Here is a 23,504-nt window from a genome sequence, read left to right on the forward strand (position 1 = left end):
AGCTGGAGAAACCCTTCTTGTTACCCTTCACATCCCTTAATAGCTGCAACTCCAATTATGCCTTGGCCTTCCTGATTACACCCCTGCATGTCCTAGCAATATTTTTATACTCCTCTCTAGTCATCTGTCCAAATTTCCACTTCCTGTAAACTTCCTTTTTGAGTTTAAGCTCACCAAAGATTTCACTGTTAAGCCAAGCTGGTCACCTGCCATATTTGCTATTTTCTTCACTTTGGGATGGTTTGTTTCTGCTCCCTCAATAAGGCTTCTTTAAAATACAGCCAGCTCTCCTGGACTCCTTTTCCCCTAATGTTATTCTCCCAGGGGATCCTGCCCATCAGTTCCCTGAGGGAGTCAAAGTCTGCTATTCTGAAGTCCAGCATCCGTATTCTTTATTTATATTTACAAAGCCTTAAGACTGAAGAGCTCTTAATGAGTGAGAACAACCACTAAGCACTTGCGAAGCAAGGGAGAGAGACGCTCCGACTAACCACCAAGACGGTAAGAAGGAACTGAGGGCGCGACGCTCCAGGGGGCGCCACTGCCATCCCTACGGATATCACTAAGGCAGAAGTCTCTGACTACCGTGCATGTGGGCACACGCATACCTGCAATGGAATCGACATGAGCAAGCACTCGAAGAAGAAATATAAATTCCATGCAACATAAATAACATACTTGGGAGAGAAGTTAACACAGCAAGGTGTACAGGTAGAGGCCATCATCACCTACATGCCTGCCCCAGCAGAAAAGGAAGGGCTACAAAGATTCCTTGGAATGGTGAACTGTGTAGAGAAATATATGCCTAGTTGTGCAAGACAACAACCTAGGAGAGGAACTGTCCAAAGGACATGGGATGCAACTCTTAATAAAGAATTTGAGAAACTGAAAGCATTAATTAAAGAGGCCCCAGTCCTGAGTAAGAGTAAGCGCAAAAGTGAGCTGTCCACAGACACCTCCAAGGGGGGTGTTGTTGTGGTTGTCTTACAACAGTATGATCAAAACTGAAGATAAGTGGCATAAGCATCACAGGCGCTACCAAAAACAGAGAGTCAAGATGCCGAAATAGAGAAGGAGGCTTAGGCCTTAGTCCACAGCTGTAAAAAGTTTCATGGCTTTATTTATGGGAAACTAATCTTAGCTGAAACTGACCATAAACCACTTATTGCCGTTGCCAAGAGGGGCCTGGCAAACACCCCCTCAGAGAATAGAGATTATTTTTTCAGCTATAAAAGGTAGTATTTGCAAATTGAATGGGAGAGATTTGCTGGTTGCAGACACACTCCCTACAGCTTTCAGAGTAGCAGCTGCGTTAGTCTGTATCCACCAAAAGAAAAGGAGTACTTGTGGCATCTTGGAGACTAACAAATTTATTTGAGCATAAGCTCAGCTGTAGCTCACGAAAACTTATGCTCAAATAGATTTGTTAATCTCTAAGGTGCCACAAGTACTCCCTCCAGCATTTGACAAAAGTTCAGTGGAGCTAAGTAGGCACAGACTTGTTTATGTTAGTTGCAGAAAAGCTATGTACTTGTCCTAGACTATTATTCTCACTGAGATGGCTTTACTAGAAAATACTACAGCTAAATAGGTGATTAGATTTGACATGCACATTTATGCTAGACATGGTACACCTGATAAAAAGGGCCACAGTTTAGTGGGTATGAGTTTAAACTGTGAAGTACAGATTTAGACATGTAACTATTAGTCCCCATTAACCCCCATCTATTGAGTTGGTGAAAAATGGTGTCACAATAATGAAGTGCTTAGTAAAAAACGATGAAGAGTCAGGCTTTGATCCATGTTAAGCATTGTTAAATTACAGAACGGCACCAAGTGTCCAACTAAAACAAGAATGCCTGCACTGTTAGAAACTGATGTCTGAGTCACTGGGGACTTGCAGATATATAAAGAGACAAATAAGGCAAAAAAACAACAAGAAGAAACCAGTATGATTTGGGGTACCCGGAGCTGACACTTCATGAAAATGATGCTGTGAATACCTATGACGGAAACAAGAGTCCCACACACCAGTGGTGTCTTGAGAGGTAGCCCCATGGTTGTATGAGGTCATCACCCCATTCGGATGCATCCTACGAAGGAATAAATGATGCTTTCTTCAAATCCCAGGAGGGAGGGAGACAAGAGGCACAGAGCCTGACATTTGAATCAAGAGGGTCTCAGACAGGCAACAACCTCAGCAGGTTGAGACCACAGAGACCCAGGACTTGGAACAACCTGCCACCTTCTGACAGCAGTAGTGCTGATGTTATAGGGGAGCTGTATAGGTTCAAGTGACTGTTCCAAGCACCTCAAAATCTAACTGAGCACGTTTAGCAGTTTAGCTAATAGGTTGGTTAAAAGTATTTGTCTGTTGTGTTAATGTTGCTTTTTAAGTGTTCTAGTTATTAAGTTTTGGTTTGGAAGGGGAAAATGTACCATTGAGGACTGTGCCTTTAAGGGCTGGGTTCAACAGAGTCTGGGCTGGACACTGGGAAGCTCTTATGGTTACGCACAGGTCATCGGAACCGGACACAAAATAGAGCAGAACTCTTGCAGGCACCTTAAGGACTGAGTGATCACAGACCACTACACGTCATCATAAAAGTGCAATTATTACTGATACTTCCATCCATTTCCATCCCTTCATTTTTCTGTAAGATAACAATATTTATTCTTTGTTCAACAAACAGTAGGAAAAAACCCATACTGACAAAATGACATTTTACCTCCACCTTGTAAATGTTAGATGGATGATCCCTCTTCCCACATTTGAAGGTGACTGTTTTACAGCAGCTATCTGGTACCACTCGGCCACTGGACTCTACGGACAGGATATAGATACTGTGCTGCCAATCAGCAGAGCTATTGCTGCCACAGCACTTCAACTGCAATGGAAAGAAAATGCCGACATTCAGTGGATGGCATGACGTTATTCTCATGAGAAGACAACAAAGTAACGTTGAGCCACTTATCAATTAAAACGTACATCCCTTATCAGTTTGTAGATACACCAAGGGGATGGATGTGTTAGCTACTCAGTTTTGTCTCTGGCCATGTCAGTGATCACTCTCGGGGGCACACACTTAATCATGGGGCCCGATTCTGATCTCACACTGGTTTTACAATAGTTAAACTCCACTGGCTCCAGCAGTTACTCCTGATTGATACCAGTATAAATGAAATCAGAATCAGGCCCAGCGACCGTAACCGTTGCAAAAGCCAATTCAGTCAAATTTACAGACGTAATCACTGATTTGGAGTCGCCTCTGTTTTTGCATCTTGACTTTGAGAACAGTAAGGGTAGCTATCTGAAGACTCAGACTTTCAGATAAGCTTCTTTCAGAGGTTTGCCTGAACTTCTGTGGTCTGGGAATTAGAATCAAGCTCAGGCCATCTCATGAGATTTCCAGATTTAGTAATATTAAATGGAACATGAACTGGGACAAACAGCTAGGCAGCAGCAGTGTGAGAAACAGAAGGTTTCCTTACGTCTTGCTGCAGGCGATCGACAGAATGTGTGATGTGTGTTTTCCCAGGAAGAGCATAATTCTCAGTCAGGGTCTGGGTCAAGTGCTGTTTCAGCGCCTGGCTTAGCTGTACACCAATGAGAAAAGTCATAATGAATACATTCTAGAAGGAAATGTGCATTTTTGCTTTAGGTTTTAGATCCCTCCAAGGCATGATTCAGAAATTTCTTATTTCAGTGTAAATCAGGAATAAGTCCCCAGTGTCAGTGGAGTTACACTGGTGTAAAACTGGTGTGAAATTGGAATCAGGCCTGATATATTTATATATTAAAATCCTAAATTGGTGAAATCTGCTTTTAAAATGTGCTTAAAGTGACATACGCCCTAAACAAATAGGACAATCAAAGGCCCAGATGGGCCCAAGATCCTAAGTATCCATAGATAGAAAACAAAAAAAAATAAACAAGGTCAGACACCAAACCTTCTGTTCCCTGAACTATTGTTCTGTATCTTATCTTGTGTTTGCTTGATTCGTTAGGTTGCATAAGCTCTTCAGAGAAGAGATCACATATTAATCTAGATTTGCAAAATGCAGTGTTAAATTACAGTGCTATGTAAAATGATAATAATATAATAAACAGGAAATGAAAAATATAATTGATATTAAGACCAGATCATTAACTGTAATCTAAATTATTAAAATAAATTAAAGGCATGGGGGATGAGCAACATTATGAGGCTGGTAATAACTTCATAGAGCATTAATCCGATTGATGGGACTCTGGGTTCGTACTACAGGCCTTTGATTACTGTTTACTCAAAGTCAGTGTGAGCTGGCTCCTTATCTATGATTAGACTACTGGGATTTAAAATGTGAATAAAATAAAAAGTGTTTCAGAACAGACAATGAGCCTGATTCTGATCTCAGGAACGCTGGTTTAAAATAAGAGGTAACTCCTTTGAAGTCAGTGAAATTACACTGGTGTGAGATAAGAATCAGGCCTGAGATTTCCAGGACAGAAAAAATACACAGAGCGCATGGAGGGATTCTGCAGGATGGAACAGCAAAAGAACCCAAAATCGCCTTTCAAAGCAGAAAAATAATAGCTTCACTGTTGTATAACATGTGCAACACTGGCCAAAATATAATACTCCCTTCATGGTTTATGTGGGAGTATTTCTGGTGGGCGAATGGTGTTTTTTGGAAAGGCATCCACAATTAAAGTCAGCAAGTGAAACGTTGTATAATTCTACAAAATTAAACCCAATTCCCATTCATACAAATACGCTTTTTTTTTTAACTGATAAAATATACCAGCTAGTGGGAGGGAGAACTGCAGATTATGGCTTGGGAACTGGTCCCACACAATATGTGCCCCAGTTTAACGTTGCCTCTCTTCTAAACCAGGGTAAGGCTGTTGGCTTCAGAGATAGTTCAAGATAAATGAGATTAGAATCTTTACCTTTCTGAGCGCTTGTGTATATTTATAGCGCTGCAGCACTTAGTGAAGATGCTACCTGTGCCGAACAAGAGAGAGCTTCTCCTGTCGCCATAGCACTGTCTACATTGCGGGTTGGGTCAGCGTGGATTTGTAGAAGTGATGAGATCATGGAAAGTCCTCCCATGTTTCGTCACTACCAGTTCTTGGGGATGTAGGTTTCTCAACTGTCTGCTAGGTGCCATGCAGTTCAGAGAGTTGGAGAAACTACCCCATGGGGAGAGGGACAGAGGAGCTTGAACCCGATCTTTGAGCTAGATTTGTTTTGTTTTAAATGCAGTTCCCCAGGGCTAGCAGTGGAGATAGGGAGCTCAACTAGATTGCTGAAACTGTGCTATGGGGCATCCCTCTCCAGTTGGAACAGGGCTTCTAGGGGAGGAGGGAGCTTTCCTTTGTGTTGGAAGAGATGAGAGGTTTTCTACCCAGCAGTAACATTTTGTATGTGTTGGTGAGGCTCAGACCGTCATAGGCAGGACACTGGACTAGATGAACCAATGTTCTGAATTGGCTTATTTTCCAATTTATGCTATGAACAAGTTACAAACTTACCCAGCCTCAAGCACATTCCTTTGCACTGTTACAGTCTGCAGCGTTCTCAAGGGGTTCCCCCTTTTGTAAGACGAGGGCTGAAACCCAGCAGAAATGCCCAGAGGAGTCAGGCAGCAGCAACATCTAAAGGGCCACCATAAACCCCTTTTTGCTGAGCTCTGCCTCAGCGCCTCATCTGTAAAATGGGGAGAACAGTGCTTCTCTACCTCTTGGGGTGCTGAGAGCTGCTTAGATACTATAGTAATGGGGGCCAGTTAAGTAGCTAACACAGGGTCACATGGAGGGAAGATGGAATGGCCGATCAAAGCGTACACTGTACAAGTTGGCTTGCCCCAGAACTTGGGGAGAGGAAGAACTAGGGGTTGTATCTGCTGCTCTTCTCCCATATCCTATGGGGGAGGCAGAGCTAAACTAGATGGGACTGGGATTTGTGTTCCTCAGCCCAGCAATGTTTTCCTGTGGTTTAGAGCCTTGTTATGTGGCCTTGCTTTGTGCAACAGTATTTGGCCCTATGGATTTAAGAAAATACTTTGGATAACTTTTACAAAACACTAATATTTTCAATGAATTTCTATTGAGCTCTTATTAGAAGGAACTTTCTTAACCCAACCTTGCCAACAGATATTTATTGCTGTAACATCAAAAATATAGATAAAACAAACCTTCCAGCTTACCCTTTGATAGTAAACATAGGCAAGAACTCCAGCAACCAGCTCAATAAGGAAGATCAAAAGGAGCATGGAGAAATACTGCAAGGGGGAAAACAAAAAATAACCCCGGTTGTATCTCATTAGAAAAACTGGACAACATAGCTTCCCAAACGAAGTGAAAACATGTTCCTACAATGTCAGGAACTCTGACACTCTTATGTTTGAGAGATGGTAATTCCCTGAAGGTCTGAAGTAACTTTTCCACAAAGAAGCAAGTAGAGAAAGACAGTTCAAGGGCTAGGGGGCCAAGGACTTGGGAGATTTGGGTTCAAATTCCTTACTCAGCCACAGACTTCACGTGTGACCTTGGTCTCCCTGTGCCTCAGCGCCTCATCTGTAAAATGGGGAGAATAGTGCTTCTCTACCTCTTGGGGTGCTGAGAGCAACTTACACACTATAGTAATGGGGGCCACTTAAGTAGCTAACACTGATCAACAGAAACATGCTGAGCAGGAAATGAAGGAGTTTGGAACCAAAGAGAAGACTACCAAAAGAAGAGCAAGTGGGGATGAAAGGAAAAGATGGGAAGGCCATTGCCAATGGGGAGAACAAGGAGGAGGATGCTAATGAATTCCTTTATCAGAGACACTGGCTTTAACAAACATTTGTCTCCCTTGTTAAGAAATCATGGCTGGTTTGCACCAATTCATATGATTAGGAAGATCCTTTAGGAAGGTACCTAGCTGAGCATGCTTGTCTAGTGCATCTAAGGCTAACATCATAGTTTAGAACCTGCTTCAGCAAAGCACATACACATGGGCTTACATCCATACTTACTTAGCAAAGCAATTATGCACATACCTAGTAGCCAATGTGCTTAAGTGCTTTGATGAACTGGGGCCTTAAACATTAACGGCTTTTCACACTAAGCATGGCCCAAAGCAGATTTTATAAGTTCATAAGCCTATTTTGCAGCCATTTAAAAACAAAACCATAATAACAAAAGCAATCTAGCAAAGCAAATGTACACTGAGTAATCTGCACTTGGAAAATTTCAAGTTCAAGACTTTGGCTGGTTTCACGCTCGCTCTCTCCTACACCCTATTCATCGGTGGGGTGGGGGGGGAAGAAGGTTTTCTTAACAGTGGGAAAACTGCACTGTGTGTCTCACCCCTTTCACAGATTAAAAGCAGTGATTTCTAGAAAGATTAATGTCAGCATAGGCCAATCGTGAAATTTCAGCCCCAAAGATGACAAAAATCGCTAAAAATTATGAGCATCTACAAATTGGGATTAGAATGTAAACTGTTTTACAACCTTAATTAATGTATAATGATCAACATCTATGCCCACTGTAAAGAACCCAATCCTGGTCATTTATTGAATTTAATTTCTCAGTTTATTCCATTGCCTCTTTTTGACCTGTAAAAAATAATCCTGAGAGAGGCATTTTCCCATTACCCAGTATAGAATATAAGAATTAGAGGGTCTCAGAACCTGAGCTCCAGCCTGAGCATGAACACCTACCCTGTTATTTTTAGGTCTGGAGTGAGAGCCCTGCAAGGACGAGTCCTGTAAGTGTCAATGATGCTACTCATAGGCATAAAATTAGGCAGGCCTATAAGAGTTTGCAGGATCAGGACCCAACGTCTCGGCTTTGAGAATCAAGCTGGGTTCTCTCCTTGCACATCAATTGTAATGGGGATTCTGCAGGCTGAAGTATGTGCTCAGAGACACATGCATAAACATCATTGTCTTCAGTAAGTTTGCAAAAGTGCAACTAATTGGCCCTGTAACTGGAACCTAAAACAGTTCTGTTGTTGATGCTCAAGAAGGAATACAATCCAGGTCCCTCTCTGTGAGCTTTTCTGGTTTTGCAGCGCTAACATGCTGACCACCTGCTTGGCTCATCAGCAGGCGCTGAACCTGGGATCTTCAGCATGAGGCTTAATTGCTTGAGCTAAAGGAAAAACTCCTCTAGCTGGCCACCATAATAGAGTCTTATCCTCTTATGAGGACCAGCCTCTAGGGCTGGGGTAGTCAGCAAGCAAACTGCAATCTGGACTGCCAGATGCTTCTGAACAGACCCCAAAATCTTTTTATTTACTTATTATCATTATTGGGTTTTTTTAACTTTCTCTGGAGTCTGGACCTTTACTATAACTTGACCAAGAAATTTGGACCTTGACAAAAAATAATTGACTACATCTGCCCTAGGAGGGACAAAAACAACCATTGTACAAGTCAGGGTTACACTGACAAGAGTAAAAAGGAAAAAGAAATAATTTGTCACTAAGATTATGGCTCTGAATATACGTAGGCAGCAGATTTACAAAGGGTTGTTTTCAAGGTAGAACCAGAGTACAAAGAATTCATTGCTTTTATACCTTTGGATATTTGTTCTTCAAATTTACCTCCTTCTATACAAGTGTATGTGCTGTTCTATTACCAGCTGCAAGGCTAGATACCCACTTTTGAAAGGATGGTTGTTAGGGCCAAATGAACGTTTGTACCTTACCCTCTACCATACTGGGGTCTTCCCCTCCACCCCGGGTATGCATTTTAGCCATGACACTAATATAGTATCCTTAGGAGTAGTATTTTCACTTTAGGTTGTTGCTAACAAGGTGACCTCCTGTGTTTTTCTTGCATATCTCCCATTTAAGTATTGGCCAAACACAACTCTGCTTAACATACAAGGAGAGAAAAGAGCTCAACCAGAAACGTGACCACTGCAGGCTAAGGCAAACCTGACTGTATGACTGCCATCAGTGGCAGACTTGGAAACAGGGGAAATTTGTGGAAATTGACTTCAGTGGAGCTATGCTGAGTTATACCATCAAAGCATCTGGCCCTCCAACTGCAATTAAAGACTTACACCAGAGTAAGAGGGAAATCAGGGCCTAACTCCATTGACTTCAGTGGAGAGAATTCTGATTTACTCTAGTGTAAAACAGAGGAGAATGGGGACTTTGTTTTCAAAACATCACCCTGTTCATTTATATTGAGAACTATTGTTCACCTTCTTCACTTGCAGAGGACTGAGATGAGCAAAACTGGATACACTTTGCTCTTAATGATACTATGTGAAAGGAACTCCCTGCAGTTTTTTTCACAGCTATTAAAATAACTCTCAGAGTCAGAGCCATGTCAATATCAGCATTTTACCATGACTGCATTCTTTTTCTTAGTACATAGAATCCCAGTCAAAGAACACTGTCAGCTTGATTCTCCTCACTGTACGCTGGTGTAAACTGGGAGTAACTCTGTTGAGTCAATAGAGCAATATCAGGGTAAAATCAGAATCAGGCAATCTAAATGTTCACAAGGACCCATTATTAACGGAATGTTACAGTACACAAAGCACCACTGAAATGGTCTTTTTGTATAGCATTTATAGGAGGTCCATACTCATGGTATGACATTATGCATATTAAAAATTCTGGCTCAATGTAAATACTGTACATGCACTTAAATTGACTGTATTAGTGCTTTCTAGAACATAAAAGGACCAGTACTACATTATAAACCCATAGAGAGAAAATTTTCATTTTACAGTAATACTCCTCTATGTTTATGCAGCACCTGTCAACCCAGAGAACTCCCAGAGTGCTTTACCAATTACCTACCACTGAAACACGTGCTTCTGGGGAGAAACACAGCAGCTGTTTTAACAGAACAAAGCACAGAACGCACAGAGTCCAAGGGATGCCAAGTGAAGTGTACCATATCCAGTTAAAACTGCAGGAACATCAAGAAGGCAGAATGTAATTAACAGAACTGAAACGAATCCAAGGTGAGAAGGGTTAACAAATAATCCTACTTACATTAAGGTTACCATTCAGGACGTTGGTGTTATGACTCATTAAGCTCTCTGGAGCCAGGACCATCTCATTGTTATATGTCTGTATCGTACCTAGCACAATGGGGCCCTGGCCTCTAGGTGCTACCATAATTAAAATAAAATGAATAATAATAAATAAATATGTTGGCTAGAGAAATGCCAAGGAAGCCTGGAACCTTTCAATTGCTTTCTTTTGGAATTGGACAGCAACAAGGAAGCCAGGGATTCTGTAAGTTTTGAGGTGTCACTCCTGACCGCATCTGCAGAAGAAAGGATGAAAGGGCAGAATCCAACCTCCCCAACCCTATAGACGTATAAGAAAGAAACTCTTCAAGTTAAAACTCATGGAGTTTCTTCTCCCCTTTGTGGGTTATTCCAGCATCCAATGGACCCCTATAGTAACAAAAGTTAAAATAGTGAAACTAAATATAACCATGGCATTAAAGAGCTGTTCCTCTTTAGAAAGCACATGGAAAAAGTGCTGGGATGCTTTGTTTTAATACACCTATTTTACCCTTAAGAATACAAAGCAGCTTGCCAAAATCTGGGAAAATGTTAAAAATTATTCCTTTCCATTAATCTTTTTTTTTTTTGAGCTCTGGAGGTGGATCATTATGCTGGTAATTTTACAGTTGATGCATTTGTTACACGGGAATCTAAGAACAGTGATTAGAATGCTTGCCTCATTAACTTGTCACTTCTCCTGCTAACCTCCTCCATACCTGCGTGTCTTACATATTGAAAAATAGTAATGTTCTGAGAGTATTGTGAGAAATTAACATCCAATAACATCTAGGTCAAATGATGAGAATTAAATTTTCATGCTAGATTTTTTTGGAAAACCACAAGCTTACCAAAACCCATCTAGTTTCTCCGTTTCAGTCCCAAATTCATTTCTGACACCACCTGGGACATCAAATGCATATTGAAAAGTAGTACTTGTGGCACCTTAGAGACTAACAAATTTATTTAAGCATAATCTTTCGTTAGCTACAGCTCACTTCATCGGCTGCATGCAGTGGAAAGTACAGTGGAGAGATTTTATATACACAGAGAACATGAAACAATGGATGTTACCATACACACTGCAATGAGAGTGATCAGGTAAGGTGAGCTATTACCAGCAGAAGAGAAAAAAAACCTTTTGTAGTGATGATCAACGTGGGCCATTTCCAGCAGTTGACAAGAATGTGTGAGGAAGTGTGTGTGGGGGGGGGAGGTGGAAACAAACATGGGGAAATAGTTTTACTTTGTGTAATGACACATCAAATCCCAGTCTTTATTCAAGCCTAATGTAATGGTGTCCAGTTTGCAAATTAATTCCAATTCAGCAGTCTCTCGTTGGAGTCTGTTTTTGAAGTTTTTTTGTTGAAGAATTGCAACTTTTAGGTCTGTAATCGAGTGACCAGAGAGACTGAAGTGTTCTCAGACTGGTTTTAGAATGTTATAGGTTCCAAATACTCACCAGCAACCACACACCACACAACAAAACCACTAACTCAGGAACCTATCCTTGCAACAAAGCCTGTTACCAACTGTGTCTACATGTTTATTCAGGGGACACCATCATAGGGCCTAATCACATCAGCCACACTATCAGAGGCTCGTTCACCTGCACATCTACCAATGTGATATATGCCATCATGTGCCAGCAATGCCCCTCTGCCATGTACATTGGTCAAACTGGACAGTCTCTATGTAAAAGAATAAATGGACACAAATCAGACGTCAGGAATTATAACATTCTAAAACCAGTCGGAGAACACTTCAATCTCTCTGGTCACTCGATTACAGATCTAAAATTTGCAATTCTTCAACAAAAAAACTTCAAGAACAGACTCCAAGGAGAGACTGCTGAATTGGAATTAATTTGCAAACTGGACACCATTACATTAGGCTTGAATAAAGACTGGGAGTGGATGTGTCATTACACAAAGTAAAACTATTTCCCCATGTTTATTTCCACCTCTTTCTGTCCCCGTTCCCCCCCCCCCCCGCCCCGGTTCCTCACACGTTCTTGTCAACTGCTGGAAATGGCCCACCTTGATTATCACTACAAAAGGGGTTTTTTTTTTTCTTTCTCTCTCTCTCCTGCTGATAATAGCTCATCTTACCTGATCACTCTCGTTGCAGTGTGTACGGTAACACCCATTGTTTCATGTTCTCTGTGTATATAAAATCTCCCCACTGTATTTTCCACTGAATGCATCCGATGAAGTGAGCCGTAGCTCACAAAAGCTTATGCTCAAATAAATTTGTTAGTCTCTAAGGTGCCACAAGTACTCCTTTTCTTTTTGCGGATACAGACTAACATGGCTGCCACTCTGAAACCTGTCAAATGCATATTGCATTTTTTTTTAAAGGGGAATGTTAACGAAAGGATGGCTTCATTTTGTCAGCACCAATTCATGTGTCACTGAAACAGCATTACAAATACAACTCCAGGGTTCTCCTAAAAGAATATAATTGCTATGGTTGCTATTGAAGAGAAAAATTATACCTTCTTTTAATGGCAGTCTAAATTACTACATGCCATCACCTCACAGGGATTTTTAAAAAAATCAAGTTTTCTATTAATACTTAGTCAATTCATCAGAAATCTTTCTAGAAATGTAAAGAGTAAAAGAAATATCAGACAAAAGTGTCTTTTAAACGCCTCTTTCTTTCCTAGTAAATAAATGTGCCGAGGAAGCTAGTGGCACGCTCAGAATAAATACACTTGCCTCATGAGAAATGCTGTTTGTTTGGTGGTAAAAAATAAAGCCAGGCTATTTTTTTTCCAACAGCTCTTGAAGTTTCTTTCCCCATCAACACAGAGTTCTGATTCATTAGTTAAATGAGGATGGCAATTATGGCTCACACCTCAAGCCCAGCATCCAGTCTGATTAGTTTGGCTAGACTCTGATAGATATGCAGGGAGGTGGGGAAAGAAGATTCTGCTACAGAGCTGCTCACTAGACCTACTTCACCACTATGGAGGCTGACCTGGAGGCCTACTGAAGCCCTCTCTTGCCTGAGAGTGGGAAAAAAGGTGATGGGTGTGGGAAAGGATCATTACAGCAGCCCCTCTCACTAGCCTTGTACCTGACTCATGCCCGTGCATGCTGCCACACAGGGGCCTCACGCAGAGTGGGGTCGTGAATAGCACAGGTTCCATTGCAGAAGGACCCTCTGTCTATGGAGGAAGGAACTGGATTGCATCCAACTGATAAAGTATCAGAAAAGCCACTGCTGAACCAAGGCCTGATCTGCACACAGCCTTGTATCAATCTAGTTGCACATATACCTACACTTAAACGTGTCTCCCACTGACATAAGTGACCTGTTACAGAAACACAGTAACACCAAAAGAAAAGGAGTACTTGTGGCACCTTAGAGACTAACAATTTTATTTGAGCATAAGCTTTCGTGAGCCACAGCTCACTTCATCGGATGAAGTGAGCTGTAGCTCATGAAAGCTTATGCTCAAATAAAATTGTTAGTCTCTAAGGTGCCACAAGTACTCCTTTTCTTTTTGCAAATACAGACCAACACGGCTGCTACTCTGAAACAGTAACACCACTTCCCCAGTCATGTTGAGCCATGATCAATGTACAGAGATCGATACAGCATGAGTGTAGACACTACGTTACCAATGTTGACCCTTACAGTCCTCCGGCAGCTGTCCCACAATGCCTGACACTGACTGTTCTGGTCACAATTGTGAAATCTACTGCCCAGGGGGTCACGGAGACCAGAAAGCTTCCCTCTCCTTTAAAGCCCTGTGAAATGTCTTTTCCTGACTGTCCATCTTGGCAAGCACACCTAGCAGCTCTTCACTGTTGCATACAACTGTCCATGCGTACTACATGCTCCAGACTAACTCTGGCTTGTGACAGGAGATGTTGAATCTCCTGGGCCTGGGGGGAGAAGAGGCTGTGCAGGCACAGTTACGGACCAGCCATAGAAATGGGGACAACTACGAGCACATTGCACGGGGGATTCAGGAGAAGGGGGCACAACAGGGACCAAGAGCAGTGTGGCATGAAAGTGAAGGAACTGCGGTAGGCCTCCCTGACCTTCTGATATGCCTAACAGTCAATCCAGAGCCAAGCCATGGATCTGCCATTTTTACAAGGAGCTGTGCTGTGAGCCAGGATCCATTTGAGACTCAATCGCGATCCAGTCAGTCCCAGCAGTTGAGCATGGGCGAGCTCAATGCAAACGAAGGATTCTTGGGTAAGCGTGTAAATTTATTTCCGATTATAGTAATGGCACCCCCAACTTAACATGGCACAGCTATCGACTTTGCATTAATTTACTCGTACTAGAGGTGGCAGTGGTACAACAAAGAGAGGTAGTGCTGTTTGCATTTCATTCCCCTGTAGAGTCAGCCAAGGGGGCGCCATGCAGAACAGTTTGTTCATGTACACAGGGATGTTTCTTAAATCCTCCTCAGAGATCTGGATAACACTTTCATGGAGGCACTGTGCAATCCTCTCCCAAAAGCTTCCAGAGATGACAGCCTTATTTCTTTCTCTGCAGGAGGACACTTTCCCACACCAGTCAGTGATAACTTCAGCGGGCATCACTGCAGTACAGAGACTAGCAGCATATGGGCCTCGGCTGCTTCAGGACGAGGCTGCACCTGTGTTCTCTCTGCTTTTGTTACCCTCACAAATGAGGTATCAGCTAAAATAACCACCACTTGTGGAAAATGGTGCCAGTATTCAAGGCCATTGCCTAAAATACTCATAGCTTCATGCAACCGAGCAATTCCCTCTTCATTTCCCTCATCCCTGGTGGGCCAGGCTCAACATGGTTGGAGCTGTGAGTGGCACTGTGCACAAAACTCCAAAGCAGAAGTGTCAATAAGCAGGTCTTGTGCAAAACGTTAGGGTAGCAAGGGAGGGAATTCTGAACCTTAACATTTGATTTCTGTTGCAACTATACTGACAATGGTACCTCTGTGCATTTTATCTGCAGCTGCAGCAGCCTTGAGGGTTCCCCCTACACACTCATGGAATGCCAGAGCCAGATAAGGCGGAGAAAGAAGAGGACTTGGAAATGACATGTTCAATGAGATCCCGCAAGCCAGTGCTGCATCAGACTGTGAACAGAGGGCCTGGAGGGTGAACACTGAACACAGCCTGGAGAAGGAAAGAGCAGACTGGAGCAACGCCCAGGACTCCCAGCGGGGAAAGGAGACGGAGCTGCACAAGGATATAACGGGGCTTCTCCGGCAGCAAACACAGATGCTGCAGACTCTTGTGGACCTACAGGTTCAACAATCACGGGCTCATCTCTTTTTGCAATCCATGCAGCACCTCCCTACACCATTCCACGTCGAACTGGGGATCACAGACATACCCCTACCACTTCCCACCGGGGGACATTAAGGACAACTACAGCTTCACGTACATGACATGCGAAAACTAAACTAAACTGGATATGAGTATTCTTTCCCCTGGTCAAATTCTAGTCCATTAATATATTAAGTTTTTAATGTATTTGCTTTTAAATTGCACATAATTTTTTTGCACTTATTTTATTACTGAATAATTTTGAACATAATTCACCTTCATTAGTTCACATGTGCTGTAGAGTGTCCAGCAGTTCTGAAAGCACCTGTTTACTTATTCCTGTACAGTGTGACACAACTCATAGAATCAGTGACAAACAGTTTAATAATCACAAATGTACAAGTGCTGCACAATTCATATCAGGTCCCAAAACAGCAGGGTCAGGCAGAACATGGTACACTACAATGCATTACGATGGCTCATGGTAAAAATGTTCTTTCAAAGCCTCCCTGAGCAGCATAGCTCTACATTGAGCTAGGGCAGAGATACGTAAACTGCGACCCCCGGGCCACGTCTGGCCCATGGGCCATCCTGCCTGGCCCTTGAACTCCCGGCCAGGGAGACTAGCCCCCGGCCCCTCCCCTGCTGTCCCCCCTCCCCCGCAGCCTCAGCTCGCCATGCCAAGCTCTGCAGCTCTGGCCCGCTGCTCCTGCTGGGCAGTGCAGCTATGTGGCTGGCTCTGGCATGGTAAGGGGGCAGGCAGCGGTGGTTCCCGGGGGACAGTCAGGGGACAGGGAGCAGGGGGAGGTTGAATGGGTTGGGGGTTCTGGGGGAGAGGGGCGGTCAGAGAATGGAGGGGAAGGATAGGTGTGGGAGTCCCGGGGGGGCCTGTCAGGGGGCAGGGGTGGATAGGGGTCGGGGCAGTCAGGGGACAGGGAGCAGGGGGGGTTGGTAGGTCAGGGATTCTGGAGGGGATAGTCAGGGAACAGGGGTGTGGATAGCAGGCGGGACAGTCAGAGGACAGGGAGAAGGGGGAGTTGGATGGGGGTGGGGTCCTGGCGGGGCGGTCAGGGGACAAGGAGTGGGGTGGTGGGAGGGTTGGATGGGTCGGGGATTCTGAGGGGAGCAGGAAGTGGGATGGGGGCGGGGGCCAGGCTGTTTGGGGAGGCACAGCCTTCCCTACCCGGCCCTCCATATAGTTTTGCAACCCCGATGTGGGCCCCAGGCCAAAAAGTTTGCCCACCCCTGAGCTAGGGTGACCAGATGTCCCATTTTTAAAGGGACAGTCCTGTTTTTTGGAACTTTTTCTGATATAGGTGCCTATTACCCTCCACCCCGTCCTGTTTTTTCACAGTTGCTATCTGGTCACCCTACGTTGAGCTCTTCTCATAGCCCTTGTGTCCGACTGTTCAAACTCAGCAAACAGCCATCCTCCCTCCGCCCGAGCAGCCGCTTTTTCCGTTTGGTTCACAAATATTATGCCGGACATAACAGGCAGCTATAACCACTGGGATATTTTTTTCATTGCGATCCAGTTTTGTGAGTAAGCAATGCCATCATCCTTTCAATCTACCAAACACACTTTCAATTGTCATTCTGCACCTGCTGAGCCACTAGTTGAATTCTTCCATGGCACTGCCCAGCTGGCTGGCATACAGTTTCATGAGGCAGAGGAGCAAGAAATAGGCTGGGTTCCCCCATGATTACTACTGGCTTTTATGCATTGCTACTGGTAAACTACCATTTGGGAAAGAAGTGCCCTGTTTATAGCTTTCTGAATGGTCCTGTGTTCTTAAAGATGTAAGCATCATTCATGTTCCCTGGCCAGCCCTCACTGATGTCAGTGAAATGTTACCAGTGATCCAACAATGCTTGCATAGTGACAGAAAAGTAGCCCTTTCTGTTCATGTACTCTGTGGCAAGATAGTCGTGTGTCAAAATAGATGTGTGTGCTGTCTATTGCTCCACCGCAGTTCAGGAACCCTACTGCCGAAAATGCATCCACTATGTCCTGCACATTGTGCAGAGTCAGTCTTGCTTAGCAGGAGATGATTAATGGCCCTGCACACTTGCATGACAACAGCCCCCACAATGAATTTTCCAATTCCAAAATGATTTTCCACTGACTCAGCAATCCAACACTGCAAGTTTCCACAAATGCGATCGCCACTTGCTTCTCCACGATCAGTGCAGCTCTCACTCTGGTGTCCCTTGTGCTGGGGTGAGCTCGGCACACAGATCCAGGAACGTAGCCTTGTGCATCTGAAAGTTCTGCAGCCCCTCCTTGTCATCCCAAACCTGCATTATGATGTGAACCCACCAGTCAGTGCTCATTTCTTGAGCCCATAAGCAGCACTGCATGATTTGCAGCTGCTTTCTGAATGCCACCTGCAACCGCACGTCCCACAGCGATCTGTCCTCCATGAAACCATCATGTTCCATGCTGATTCGGTTCTTCTTATGGTAATGCAGATACCAGAATATTCTGCATTTGGTGCTTGCAAAGCTCAAGACAATTGTGCAGAGCTGTGCAGGCCCCATGCTTCTGTCAGAGATGGCAGACAGTGATGAGGGCCACGCAGGTTAGTGAGATTTTTTTTTTTAAAGTGCAAAAATTATGGGCTATAGATGACATTATGGGATGCAGACAGCTGCACACTGGGAAGTTAATTCCTTGCTCCCAGTCCCCGATTTGTGACTCATTTCTGCCCCATCAGGCATTGCCAACACTTCCCAAAAGACAGTGCACTGGATGGTGGTGGGTGGCCCACTGCGCTGTCCATCAACACAAGCACTCCTGAGGATGCACAAGTGACATATGAATTGCATGGCCAAATTATGGGGGCCATAGTTTGTAGTGCAGACATGGCCTCAGACTACTCACAAACACATGGAAGAGTTAAGAACAGCAGGTCAAATGCTGTTCAATTTACTTCAACTGAAGAGAATGAGGCTCCTTACATGAGTACAGTGAGAAGCAATGTAGAAGAGGACTGTGGCATACAATTAAAGCCTGGGTTAAAAAACAGTCCAAGGCACTGATCCCACAAGCAGCTCCACCAAGGCTGACCACACTGGGATCAGGACTCTTGCTCTAGGGTTACCACCGGTCCCAGTTTTCCCAGGATCAGCCTTTTATTATTAATTATTAATTAATTATTATTATTATTATTATTATTATTAAAGGTAGCTGTCCTGGGAAATCTGTAAGTCTTCCTGGGACACAAAGTCCCATTTTTGTTGGTCTTGCCCAATCTTGTTCCCCCAACCCCTAGTGACTGCACAGTGTGCATGGGGAAGGGTGAGGCAGTCAGCTCCTGCACAGATGGATCTCTAGCTCTCGAGGGTCTGGGAGCCGAGACGACGGGGGAATTCAGTGGATGGGACAGAGGGAGCGCGGCACCAGCAGCACCCAATCACCACCACACAGGTAACAGGGGTGGGTGTCACTGCCATGTGGGAGTGGGATAGATCTGGCTGGCACCAGGTCTTTCTTGGAGAAGTTGGTCACTGGGGCAGCCCCATGAGCAGGAACCCATAAGGGCTGCTGCCCTTTCCCGAGAGTGGGATGGGTGGATGTCTCAATATTCAAGAGGTGGCAAGCTCCATAGAATAGGGGATGAGGAGGCTGAGGTGGGAGCAGGGAGAGGAGGTGGTGGTGAAGGGACCCACTTAAGGAAGCACCCAGAGGTGCTTGGGGTTGAGCAACAATGATCCCCTCCCAGGGCCACAAGCTCCATCATACCAGCTGCCACTGCCCACTACAACATCAGGTTAGCTCCCCAACCTCTGTTCCCTTATATGCCCAAGTGCAGCACACACCACCATGCCCGGGTCAAGTCCGAGGGCATGGTTGCGCTTGCTGTCCTCCTTGGGGAAAAAGGCGGAGCTCACTCCAGTGACAGGCCAGGAATGCCCACACTGGGAATGGAGGGAAGCTTTCCTGAAGGGACAAGCCAAGACTATAGCCCAACTTTCCAGCCAGGATGTAACCTCAAGCACTGAAGCATGGAAGAGTAAAAGGAGAACTGAAGGGCTGGTTCACTTTTTGACTTCCTTTAAAAACACACACAATGCCTCCCAACTCCTCCCCCAAAAAATATGTTTGTTTTGTTTGTTGAATGTTATTTGTTTGTTAGTTAAGTTAGTTCTGATTCTCTGTTCTTTCCCTGGGGACTACATCTTCTCATGGTGGGAAAGCTTGTGTCTCCCAATGACCCTGGGAACTGTTGTTGTTGGAATTTTGTCTCCTGGTAGGGCCTCCCACGCTGGACATGTCAAAGGGTAGGAACCAGACGAAAAGCTATCCGCTAGTCCTTCAATTTGGGGGTTGAGCACTAGTCCAACAGCCTATCCCTGTAAAAGCATTAAGTTATAGAACATAACAAGGATTCAGATTCAGATGTTTTTCTGTTATTTGGTTGCTGCTCCACATTGTGTGTGTGTGTGGGGGGGGAGTCTTAGTCTCTCTTTTCCTCACACAATTCCTCCCGAATTACCTCCTCCCCAGTTCTAGCAAATTAAACACATCACAAACAGCAGCAATATTAGTTATGTCAGCATGCACACACCGAGTAAACCAAATGTGATGCAAAATCACTTGCTATTCCACATTATTTGGAATAAAAGTTAAAGAGGTGAGGTGTGGTTCTTTAGACAACTCCTCCCAACTCCCTCCCCCAACATCAGCTTAATCACAGCAGCAATATTTGTTCTGTGACTGCAGTGCCACACACAGAAAAGTAAAAAAAACCCTAAGATTATTATCAGAGGCTGTTAACAAGGGCAACTACTTGCTGCCCTTTCCACCTTATTTGGAAGAAGGTAAGTTAAAGGGCAGGAGAGAAGATGTATTCCCTCCAAAGTTACCTCTGCCTCCCACAGCACACCAACAATATATGTTCTGTGAACAGTCAGCACCACCCATAATAGTAAACAAAGACATTAAAGAGTAAAATCACTTGATCTTTATGCAGTATTTGGAATTCAAGACAGCTAAACGTGTGTGTGTGTGTGAGAGAGAGAGAGAGAGAAAGGTGTGTTTCCTCACACAACGCCTTCCAAATCCTTCCCCAGGCCTAAGGGGACCTAATACATGAACATCCCCTCAACAATATCCTCCTCCTTCACCTTTCCAGCCATGTCCTCAGGATCTTCCTGTAGGCTGCAACCTGGTGTCCTGTGTTACACTAAGGTTGTGTTCTAGGGGAAGACAGTGTCTATTTGTTTGGATGAATGAAAGCCTCTCCACATTCCCTGTAGAGCAAGATGTGTGCCTGTTGGAGACAAAAGCATCCGCTGCACTAAAGAGGTGCTCCAAATAGATGCTTGATGGTGGGCAGGAGAAGTAGGTGACAACCACCTGATGCAATGTTGGCCACACATCCTTCATCAGCTGCCAATAACAAAGAGGGTCTGAGTTAGTGGGTACCAGTATCACATCTTGAAAATATCCCTCCACCTTCCTCTCAGCAGCAGAGCATTCCTCCTCCTCAGGGTTGGACCAGGCAATGTGGACCCCTCCAAAGTTCTCCAGTCTGGGCCAAAGGGAGGAGGATTTTTTGCTCTCTGCCTCAGTAACATCCATGGTGGTATTCTCCTCCTGCTGCAGCATCTGCTATGGTATTAGGTCTTGGTGGTGAAGGTATTTTCAATGACCACAGGCAACAGCGTCAAGCCACAATGTCTGTCAGTGTCTTTTTCACCTGGATTGTTCTTGCCTCACTGTACCGTGCCTCACTTTTCCCAGGAAGGAAACCATGGTGCTTTTGAATCAGGTCTAGATATGTTGCCACCCAGTACTGCTCCTGCTCCTTGATGCCCTGGAGATGGCAATTTTCCAGACAGCATGACTCCCACCAGGGATTCCCCAGTGAAATCACTGTTACTGGAAGTGGGTCTGTATGCGTCTCAGTTCTCTCTCCAGCAGGCACAGCAAGAGAATTACTTGGCTGACCCTAGCATCATCCTCACTGACTGGCTGTGTGACTTCACAGTCCTGTAAGAGATTAACTTCTTCATAACCAGCCAATGGGCAGGTACAATTTGGAGGCTGGTGTGGAGCCATGGAGATAGAATGCTGCTACGGAGTCCCTGCGCATACAGACATGCCAGCATGTGAAAGGTGGAGTTCACCTGGTCACCATCGCCTGCATCACCTGGTGGCGTGGCAGTTTGTATGAGTCCTGCAGTTGTCTAAGTGTGCAGCACATTGCACAGGATCAGCTGAAGATGATGCAGAGCTTCCTGGCCATTGTCAGTAGTGTCTGCACCGGCGCATCATGATCTAGAAATTCCTTACTTACTGCCTCAGTCTGTCAAGGCAAGGGACATGCTGGAAACCACTATCCTGCATTATTTTGTGATTTTGCTCCAACATCCATTGGCACAAACCCAGCAGAGATGGTGTGGAGCCCAAGCCCTTCCTCTGTGAGAGCACACATTTTGTCCAAGATGTCACTAGAGGTGTGCTCTTTTTCACTCCCACACATGGAGGGTGGTGTGATGTTGAATGAGGGTGTACATGTTGCCAATGCTGTTGCTAACCCAGTGGTTCTGTAACAGACAGAGACCACATGTCAGTGGTCAGGTACACATTCCCGCCTTCACACTACCCAGCCCATGCTGTACTGCGCTTCTCACAGCAGGACACAGATCTGGCGCTGCCTTTTTAGCAAAATAGGAGAAGCTGCCTAGGGATTCGCCACCTGGCGCAGCTGCAGCCACAAAGCATCTGAACCCTTCACCTTCCACCTTCCGGGGAGAAAGGAAGCATGTCCACGGCCAGCATCCTCACACGTTCTGTAGCCAGTTTCACTGCCATAAGGGTCTTGCAATGATATTTTTGCCCGCTTCTGAAAAGACTCCACTGTGGTCTATGGAGCGATCCTGCCTGATTTAGCAGATGAGATCATGGAAAGTGTTGGTGGTGTCAGCCTCTCTGACCCAGTAGACCCAGTGCTTGTTTGCTTTCCTCCTGAACTAACATTTTGCGGCATGTTTGTGTTCCATATGTTAGCAGGCCCAGTGTCACCAGTCTTTTGGTTTCATGGACCAGATTGACTCTATATCGGTACAGGTGGCCAATGGCAGAGGCACTGTCCCCAGCATCAGGCTGGGAATGGTTCCAAACCCAGAAACTTGCCTGTTTGCCTTTGGCAGGAAGGGGTTGGGGTCTTATAGCTGGTGATGATTGCTGCTGAGTTAAATGCAGTGTAGAAGCATTGCCTACTTCCCCCTAAACAATGTCCAGCAGAGGTGGAGGCAGTGACCTGTTCCCCACCTATGGGCTGTGACTAACAATCACCTTTCCAGAACTGATTGAGCTGATGGTCTCTGGACAGTAGCCTGCTGCTGCTGTGCTGGCTCAAGAAAAAGAAACCTCATGTAGTGACAGACTAACCTCTTTTTTCTTCTCACTACTAGCATCAGCATTGCCTGTACATGGAGTGGTCCATTCTGCCCCAGGATCCTCTTCAGAGGAGCCTCATGCCTCTGGGAAAGTCAGATCTACTGGTTCCCCTACCATCATTTCTTGGAGTTCACACTGCAGCGCCAACACAACAGCTTCTCCACTGAGCAATATTCCAGAAGCAAAGGTCTTCCTTCCTCCTCCCCCTTCTGAATCACTGCACAAAAGAATCCTGCTTGTGAGAAGCCTCAAGCTATGGTCTCCTGGATCAACTAACACAGCTCTCAGACTGTGGCTGTAAGAGCAATGAGGAGACATTGCTGCTTGAACTGGCAGCGTTGTCAGAGACCGATCTTTTTCTTTGATGAGACTGAAATAACTGCTGCTTTACGGTCCCTGTTTTCATCTTGCAAAAAAGTGGGGGGAAGGCAGGCTTCATGGAAGTGAGGTGAAATCAAGGAATAGTTGCTGCTACACACAACAGTAGAACCATCAGCCAGCGCAGGTATAGGGTCAGAAAAAGAATACCTTACTGTCTGACTGCTGGGAGAATCTTCTCCAAAAGCTACGGCTTCCTGTATTTCTTTCCCCAAAGATGCAGTCTATTCTGCTGTGGAGCTCCAGGCAGAGCTTCAAACAAACTTCAGGTGGCTACACTGAACCGACTGGAGATAATGTGCCCTCACTCTATGAAAACATACGCACGGCAACACGTGACAGATGACACAGAAGTGGCATTTCCAACATCAGCTCGAAACAAAATGGGAAACTCACAACAAAAAGCTAAAGTCAAAATGAA

General features: G+C 44.8%; 1 protein-coding gene across 5 annotated transcripts in view; it reads right to left on the minus strand.

The window, feature by feature from the left end:
- The window catches only part of TSPAN11 (tetraspanin 11), a 168,881-nt gene that overhangs the window by 62,253 nt on the left and 83,124 nt on the right, over positions 1–23,504 (minus strand). For 3 of the 5 annotated variants that reach the window (XM_038388168.2, XM_038388141.2, XM_043514561.1), the window contains 3 exons: positions 6,193–6,267; positions 3,493–3,597; positions 2,730–2,888 (listed from right to left, as the gene is read on the minus strand). In XM_038388168.2, coding sequence (XP_038244096.1) covers positions 2,730–2,888; positions 3,493–3,597; positions 6,193–6,267 — 339 coding nt within the window. The remainder of the gene's footprint in view (positions 1–2,729; positions 2,889–3,492; positions 3,598–6,192; positions 6,268–23,504) is intronic. The other 2 variants (XM_043514580.1, XM_038388169.2) reach the window with 1 other exon arrangement.

The sequence above is a fragment of the Dermochelys coriacea genome, chromosome 1 (assembly GCF_009764565.3).
Source record: "Dermochelys coriacea isolate rDerCor1 chromosome 1, rDerCor1.pri.v4, whole genome shotgun sequence".
Classification (NCBI taxonomy): Eukaryota; Metazoa; Chordata; order Testudines; family Dermochelyidae; genus Dermochelys; species Dermochelys coriacea.